We start from the raw sequence: 9,002 nt of genomic DNA on the forward strand, positions 1-9,002 counted from the left end.
TTGTAACCTGGCTCCCTTGAAATGTTGTTGGGTATACTAAGAAACTTCAGTTGTTTGCACATATATTGGATTTCCTTAAACCTAGAATTAATATTGGAGTAATAAAGGTGATGCTGACAAATAGTTTAATCATCTTACTTTGTTTAACCTTTTATGCTTTCCTCGTATCTGAATTACACATTCTTCCCTCACGAGTCAAAATGACCCGACGCATTAAAATTACACTTTTTCTATCTTTTTTTTTTGGTCCAGAAAGCTTATCATTTTATTCTATCTTTAAGATTTTTTTTTAATTTTATTGATCTCTAAATTACTATATTTAAACAACAATGAAATTAACAATAAGCACGTTCTTCGCATTCTTTAAATACAAAATAACTGCAGTACATGCAAAATTCAGTTTAAAGAATAATGCATTGGGTGTCTCTACTGACCTCATGTGGAAAAAAATATAACATGGTATTTAATGAATATTGCTACTAGATGGCCTTAACTACATGGGGAGTAAATGAACTGGCACCATCATTTTAATGGCCATTTCTAGGTGTGTGTGTTTATGTGAGTGTGGGATGCTCTATGGTCTCTGGGTTGTGCACTTTTATTTTTCTGACACAAAAACGTTTTCCCCATTTCCCATTAATTCCTATAGGGGTCAAATTGACCTGCAAGGGAAGGATTTGTTACTTTTTTATTATTATTACAACCACAAAAACTGCTTGAATCCAGTCCATTTTTTGTGTGTTTTCCAATTTCAAGTGTGACAAAACTAACAAGGTCTTGTACCACTCCGAAGAACACTCAAATTTTAAAAATGATTTGCGGGTCAAAATGCCCTGAGGAAAGGATGAAGGTATAGTGTCAAATTTATAAAGTGCTTTGCTCTAAACCATCCACTGAGAGTGTATAAACTTAAAGAAAAGATAATTATGATAAAACCAATAAAACTTCTAATGCATATCAGGATTTTCTTTTGTTTTCTTCTTCATTGTCATGGTTTTTGTCTTGTGCTCCACTTTTAATCCTCTCTTGTAATCCCATGACTCGGTTGAAAGGCCACTCTGTGCTTTTGACTGGCCAGTTTAAAGTCTGGGTGAACTGCAGGGTGGAGTTGACCGGTGACTGGCAGGAGAGCTCTGATAGGTTAGTCACTGAAGAAGGCGGTCCAGAAAAGAGGGGAAATTGCCTTTGGATTGGATGTGCCTGAGGAAAGGGGAGGGGTTTGGGGAAGCTGTATGGCAGCAGAAGGGGATGAGAAATTGACTGCACAGCTGTCCACAAACAAAGATGCACACACAAACAAATATGCACACAGAGAAAAAAATGTCAATGTTAAAAACTGAATCAAATTTACATTGCTATTTGCTTAAATTAGTGATGACATCTCAAATAATTTGATTGTTAAAATAACACTCTTACCCCTGTCAATAGAAGGGTTGTAGAATGAAAGATGAGAAGGAAAGGCAGAGAAAGGTACAGATGCTGTATTCTGAAAAAGAATGAGGGAAAAATAGCTATTATAATATTCATAAGTCAAATTTGTCACTATATGCAACAAAACACTTAAAAACACTCACGCACCTGTGGGTAGGTTGGAAAACTTGGGTAATTCACTAAGACTAGTTTGCTGAAATTAAACTTGTAGGTGAAACGTTTTCCTTTGGTCTTGTGCAAAATTCGCTTATTATAATAATACCTGATTTGAAGGGGGGAAAACAGATTTGTCAAACAATAGATTTGTCTCTTCATAAAATGTTAAGAAAATTATGTATTTCTATAATTTGTTATTTTTGTTTGCATGAATGTTTGTACATATACAGTAATTGGAATAATAGGCACATGACATTACAGGACCTGCATATATATATATATATATATATATTAATTATGATAGTCATATGAAATTCATACTGTAATATATTTTTTATGCTGAAAAAATAATATAGTTGTAAATATAGCTATCATACTAACATGTAGCCTACTTTAGTACTACATATATTTGAGGTTGATATATCGATATTCATAATTTTCTAGCAGCCATTTCTTTATATTTTTCTCCATAAATCTGGATAATCATGTAAACCTACAATATTATATATATATATACACTCACCGGCCACTTTATTAGGTACCCCATGCTAGTAACGGGTTGGACCCCCTTTTGCCTTCAGAACTGCCTCAATTCTTCGTGGCATAGATTCAACAAGGTGCTGGAAGCATTCCTCAGGGAGTTTGGTCCATATTGACATGATGGCATCACACAGTTGCCGCAGATTTGTCGGCTGCACATCCATGATGCGAATCTCCCGTTCCACCACATCCCAAAGATGCTCTACTGGGTTGAGATCTGGTGACTGTGGAGGCCATTTTAGTACAGTGAACTCATTGTCATGTTCAAGAAACCAATTTGAAATGATTAGAGCTTTGTGACATGGTGGAAGTAGCCATCAGAGAATGGGTACATGGTGGCCATAAAGGGATGGACATGGTCAGAAACAATGCTCAGGTAGGCCGTGGCATTTAAACGATGCCCAATTGGCACTAAGGGGCCTAAAGTGTGCCAGGAAAACATCCCCCACACCATTACACCACCACCACCAGCCTGCACAGTGGTAACAAGGCATGATGGTTCCATGTTCTCATTCTGTTTACGCCAAATTCTGACTCTAACATCTGAATGTCTCAACAGAAATCGAGACTCATCAGACCAGGCAACATTTTTCCAGTCTTCAACTGTTTAATTTTGGTGAGCTCTTGCAAATTGTAGCCTCTTTTTCCTATTTGTAGTGGAGATGAGTGGTACCCGGTGGAGTCTTCTGCTGTTGTAGCCCATCCGCCTCAAGGTTGTGCGTGTTGTGGCTTCACAAATGCTTTGCTGCATACCTCGGTTGTAACGAGTGGTTATTTCAGTCACTGTTGCCCTTCTATCAGCTCGAACCAGTCTGGCCATTCTCCTCTGACCTCTGGCATCAACAAGGCATTTCCGCCCACAGAACTGCCGCTCACTGGATGTTTTTTCTTTTTCGGACCATTCTCTGTAAACCCTAGAGATGGTTGTGCGTGAAAATCCCAGTAGATTAGCAGTTTCTGAAATACTCAGACCAGCCCTTCTGGCACCAACAATCATGCCACGTTCAAAGTCACTCAGATCACCTTTCTTCCCCATACTGATGCTCGGTTTGAACTGCAGGAGATTGTCTTGACCATGTCTACATGCCTAAATGCACTGAGTTGCCGCCATGTGATTGGCTGCTTAGAAATTAAGTGTTAACGAGCAGTTGGACAGGTGTACCTAATAAAGTGGCCGGTGAGTGTATATATATATATATATATATATATATATATTTATTATAATTTAATCTTTGTATGTATGTATGAATGTGTATATGGATTGGAGTCAGTGCATGTACCTTAAAGCTCTGCTGAGTTTGTCATAATTCATGTGTGGCTTGCCCTTCCTCTCCCCCCACAGTTTAGCCAATCTCTCTGGGTCTCTGATTACAAACTCTCCCCATTCGCTGCCCCACGTGATAGCTCCGCCTTCGCCACGCCCCAACAGCTCTAACAGGAAGTGCCACAACTGCACCTGCCGCGAGCCTGGAGAGCACGCTGGTTTATACGCCCAATCAGGGAAAAGCACTGCTGAGGGAAAGAAGAATGCAAAGTTATGCTTGCAAGATAGAAAGAGTAATTAGAAACAATTCAGTTTGTACAATTTACTGCATGAAACACCAAGTTTCCAATCCAATTATGATTGCATGCATCTCACTAATAGGCCTCTATATTTTCCCCGCACAGCTAGCCAAAATAAACAATTCAGATTAATCGTATCCCATAATACTGTTCACAAATAACGTTAGTGGGATCTCATTGAGTTTCAAAGTCTATCTGTAATTTGCCACAAATCCTTTGAAATGACGGCAAGAGAAGAGACATTATGTTATGCATTTTCTATCATGATTTTAATGGATTAATTCTGTAGTTTAATTTAATAAGTTTTATGCTACAAACGGGACTGAAACGTGTTTGGTCAAATGATGGAGCAGGACATTTCATGTGTGTAGTATATATAGGAAGGAACAATGCAGTCCTGGAATTATATGGAATCATCATGAATAGAATGTATGATTAAATAATATTAAACTATTTAATAACTGTACGAATAATAAGTCTGCACCAGTTCCAACCTAAAGTTCCACTGTGCTTTACACACACACACACACACACACACACACACACACACACACACACACACACACACACACACACACACACGTCTCCGAGATATAATACATTTTGTGAAATTTAGTGCTGTACCAGTACTGTTGCACAGCACCAATTTCATCGTCACCGCTCGTCAATGTCAAAATATTTGAGATGACCAATCAAATTAAAGCTTTATGTTCACAGACGCTAAACGTGCGATATAAGATGTAAGTAGTTAAACTAAACATTTCATATTTGAGAGCTGTTTTTGGATAAAAATGTTAAACGCCGTCAAAAATAATCTGGCAAAGTGATAAACTTTTTTATAAAATTTAAGTAATTCATGTAGGCCTACGTTAATGTAACGTTAATAATTGGCAATTGTCATTGTGAGGGGACAATAAACATTAATTAAGCCGTATATTAGGCATACGATTGATAATGAATGTGTTCTTCATACTGTGAATTCATTTCTAAGAAATGTTTTACCTAGCGTTTACCTAGCCTTCTGTAAATTAACTTGTCAAAGAAAATGATTAATATTAATAATAATAAAAATCCTTACAATTACAATAGGGTTTCAGCACTTCGTTCTTGAATCCCTAAAAAAAGCCTAAATATCAGTTGACCCAATGTTTACTTTCTTCACTGACAGACGAAAATGAAAAGACCATCAGTCAAAGCTCTGCTAGGAGGGGAAGAAACAGGGCAACATAAGGAGACAGTGAAAAAGAAAGAGTGAAGGAGATGAGAGACCAGGTATTGACACAATCTAACTGCCCACTGACATGTTTTTTTATTTCTTATCCATTTTTTGCCCCTCAAACGTCTTGAAATGCACATAGTGATCCTACAAATGCTGATTTAAATTGAGTGACTTCTTCAAAACTTCAGGTTTCGCAACATGAAACAAAAACACTTAAAAGATATGTTAGCTAAGTAGGTAAGTGTAGTTATCCATGCCAAATAATATTCAAGCATATTTCAGATGATGGAACAGTGCACTCCAGTCCACACTGTTTTTTAGGACCATGGTTTAGACTGAAAAAGGTGGTACATGATCTTAGTAACCAATTTGACAATACTGTAATACAATGTAATACAATAATACATAGTTTTGGTGCATCAAAAAGCGTGCTCCTTAAGATACCAGCAGACAAGCTAATCAAGCACAATAGTGCATAAAAAGTCACCAAAATGAAGTATTTGAAACTCATAATTAAATACAAAATGAGGGGGAAACTGCAAAAAGGTCTACTTTTTGGAAAAAAATACCCCCCCTTTCACTAGGCTGGCTATAGGCTTGACACACACACACACACACACACACACACACACACACATTCACTTACTTCTGCTCCAGTAAGTCGAGGAAAAAGGACCCAGAGAGGAATTACAATTACACTCCATCTGTAAAATATTAATATCTTCATCATCGTCTTCATAATCAGCATCATCTTTATTCCCTGAGCTCAATTAAATCAGTGAGTAAAAATAAGAAGCGATTGTTTGGAATCCCAATTACTTCAAGTAGACTTTCAGATCTTTATTTCACTGCTGGACTGTTTTCACGGGTTTGGATAAATGCAGAAAATAGATTAGGCCATAGACCAGATGGGTTCGTTTTCAGTGTCAGACGTTCGATCTAATGTTATTTTAGCTACATATAGGCTAGTTAAGCTGCCGATGATGTCGGAATTTTTAAGATATAAAAAAAAAAAAAAAAAAAAAAAAAAAAAAAAATTTAAAATCAAATGATTACTTTTTTTTATTTAAACATTGAAAGTTCTTTCTTTAAAACATAATACTACTATAAATACAATACCATGATAGAAAATCACTAAATAAGAATATATAAATAAAAAGAGGAAAATCTAAAATGATCAACACTTTAAATTTGATTAAATCATCAACATAGGCCTATCATATTATTCATAATCGCAATAAACAAGTAACAGTAAAGCGTAAAATTAACTATTACAGGCCTAATGAATAATTTTCCTCTTTTGAATTTATAAAACAACACAAGTATCATTTCTATAAGACTGTTTAAGAGAGATGTTGTTACCTGTTCAGTGGAGATGCTCTTTTCTGGAGAAATGAAGAAAGATACCTGTAACAATTCCCTCACTATTTATCTTCATCCCTGTCCCTCTCTCTTATTTACTGTACAACTATTAACTTCATCCCTGATCTCTCTCTCTCTCTCTCCCTCTCTCTCTCTCTCTCTCTCTCTCTCTCTCTCTCTCTCTCTCTCTCTCTCTCTCTCTCTCTCTCTCTCTCTCTCTCTCTCTCTCTCTCTCTCTCTCTCTCTCTCTCTCTCTCTCTCTCTCTCTCTCTCTCTCTCTCTCTCTCTCTCTCTCTCTCTCTCTCTCTCTCCACCAATCCAAACTGACAGTGATACCCAAGCTTTCCGTTTTTAGGAGGATGTTTTGTATTGGATGTGGATTTGCCTGGTTTAACACACAAAAAGAGAGAGAGAACATTTAGACAATTTAATAATTAAGATAAATTAGCCTAAATTATTTGATGGAAAAACAAAATAAATATCTCAGGTAAAAGGGAACGTTTTCAGAACTCTTAGAAGGTTCTCTGAAAGTTATGAACTAAATGTTAGCACAAAAATATTTATACACCGTTTATGGAACTTTTTTGAAATGGTTTTGTTGGATGTTCATCAAACCTTTTTTACATGTTAGGACTAAATTACTTGTTTCAGAATGTTTAGAGACATTCAAAAGTAACATTCCCACGATGTTTGCAAAACGATAAAACAATGTTCCCTTAACGTTCGCATAGTCAAATAATTTTTTTCAGTAAAACATTTACAAACTGGACGCTTTGCACATTCAGAAATAACATTTTCGTGACTTAATGGGGACTTTAGCTAAATGTTTTTAGAATATATTTTTCTTAGCTGGGCTACAGTAGGCCTACATTATAACCAATATAAAAATACAAATGTAAAAATATTATTAAAATAAATGTATTACTCTTTTTATTGCTACATGAAACGTTCACACAAAAAAAGAAAAAGAAAAAAGAAATTAATTAATAAAATGAATAAATTAATAAAAATGAATAAATTAATAAAAATACAACATAACATGTTTAAGCTTCGGAAAGTCCCTAAATGTTTCTTTAATCAAAGCAAAATTATATCTGAATAATATTTAATCTAAATTAACACACATACGGTAATTAACGATAAAATCATGACCTATGCAAATTGTCCTCTTGTGTCTCTTAATATGTCAAATCATGAAACTTAAACTAAAGGAGCATCTTGACTAAAGATGAAAATCTGTACTGTAAATCAACAGATGAAAGAGATTGTATATCTCTCTGTCTGCCTGCACACACACACACACACTGCAGTGTGACAGGTGACACCGGAGGCTTTTAATTCCAGTGTACACACAAATTCTGGTCCAGACAGACATCAATAATTCAGGCTGTTAATTGAGTTGAACGTTATGCTTTTAGCTGTAGGACTGTAGGTCAGACAGTCAGACCTCTAACGTTTTGGTTACACGCAATACATTTATATACACAAATTCACAAAGTGAATGCACTATTTCTTGCACCATACATCATATTAATTTAGCTAACATCTGAAGATTCCTCACATCTGAACTGTGCCTGTGTGGTCCCTACATTATGGGGACCAAATGTCCCCACAAGTATAGCAATACCATGTACATTTTGACCTTGTGGGGACATTTTTTGATACCCATGAGGAAACAAGCTTATAAATCATGCAGAATGATTTTTCTTTTGAAAATCTAAAATTGCAGAAAGTTTTCTGTGATGGGTAGGTTTAGCGGTATAGTATAAGGGGACATAATATACAGTTTGTACAGTATAAAAACCATTACCTCTATGGAATATCCCCATAAAACATGGAAACCCAACATGTGTGTGTGTGTGTGTGTGTGTGTGTGTGTGTGTGTGTGTGTGTGTGTGTGTGTGTGTGTGTGTGTGTGTGTGTGTGTGTGTGTGTGTGTGTGTGTGTGTGTGTGTGGATTAGATGGTCTAAATGAAATGTTTGTTTTAAAGTGGACAGTGCCAAAGCTCTTTATACCCCTTCCTCATCAGTTCAACTTATCCTTTCATTCTCATCTCCTCTCCCTTCTCATCCTTTCTTCCCAGATCTCCCTCTCTATCCTTCTTACTGCTGCTTATTCCTGTTCACGCTGAGAGCAGAGAGGAGGAGATTTGCAGCTCTGATAGTGTGAGTGTATGTGCTTAACAGGCGTGACATAGAGAGACTGTGTGTGTTTGTGTATAAGGTCACAGGGCTCATCTTTAAGGATGAATCCTGTTATACGTTAGGAGGATAAAAGGCTCTGGTGAGTTTGTGCAAACTCAGTAATCTCAGATCGGATTGATTCCATTGGGAAGTCACTCTCTCCCCTGAGACACAACAGAGAAAGAGAGAGAGTTTCTGCACTGAACACATATTTGCTTATTCAGCTTTATTTACATTTATTCACATGGCAGACACTTTTATTAAAAAGTAATTTTACTACTTTGCTTTTTTCTTATTTTATTAGACTTTTACTTTATTTAATTTTATTTTAAAAAATTATATTGTACAGTATATTGTTTCTGCATTAGATTATAATTTTTTTTTAAATTAATAGCTAACTGTGACTTTGTATAATGTACATTTCTGAAATACTTAACTTAGACAGTTACCTCTGATAACAGAACACTCTAAATTGTAATATGGACTGAAATGATGTGTATTGTGAAAAGCGCTATAATAAACGTGAATTGAATATATGCTGATGACT

General features: G+C 36.0%; 1 protein-coding gene across 1 annotated transcript; it reads right to left on the reverse strand.

Annotated features, from left to right (window-relative positions):
- Window positions 1-940: 940 nt before the first annotated feature.
- LOC130092534 (ETS domain-containing transcription factor ERF-like) lies at window positions 941-6,356 on the reverse strand. The gene is made up of 6 exons (XM_056260430.1): window positions 6,272-6,356; window positions 5,556-5,613; window positions 3,408-3,639; window positions 1,579-1,693; window positions 1,417-1,486; window positions 941-1,268 (listed from the first exon to the last, which is right to left on the reverse strand). The coding sequence occupies exons 2-6, from the start codon at window positions 5,611-5,613 to the stop codon at window positions 958-960; spliced, it is 786 nt and encodes a 261-aa protein (XP_056116405.1). The 5' UTR covers window positions 6,272-6,356; the 3' UTR covers window positions 941-957.
- Between the last annotated feature and the right edge of the window lie 2,646 nt (window positions 6,357-9,002).

Source organism: Rhinichthys klamathensis, unplaced genomic scaffold (genome assembly GCF_029890125.1).
Source record: "Rhinichthys klamathensis goyatoka isolate OS25496 unplaced genomic scaffold, OSU_Roscu_1.1 h1tg000008l_1, whole genome shotgun sequence".
In the NCBI taxonomy this organism is placed as follows: domain Eukaryota; kingdom Metazoa; phylum Chordata; class Actinopteri; order Cypriniformes; family Leuciscidae; genus Rhinichthys; species Rhinichthys klamathensis.

What these genes read in the sequence shown, in the direction of transcription:
- LOC130092534 (XM_056260430.1), bottom strand. Translation starts at nt 5,613, where the DNA reads ATGGAGTGTAATTGTAATTCCTCTCTGGGTCCTTTTTCCTCGACTTAC. An exon ending in AAACTCAGCAGAGCTTTAAG is followed by an intron (nt 1,694 to 3,407) that starts GTACATGCACTG and finishes CCTTCAAATCAG; the next exon opens with GTATTATTATAATAAGCGAA. An exon ending in GTTTTCCAACCTACCCACAG is followed by an intron (nt 1,487 to 1,578) that starts GTGCGTGAGTGT and finishes ATTCTTTTTCAG; the next exon opens with AATACAGCATCTGTACCTTT.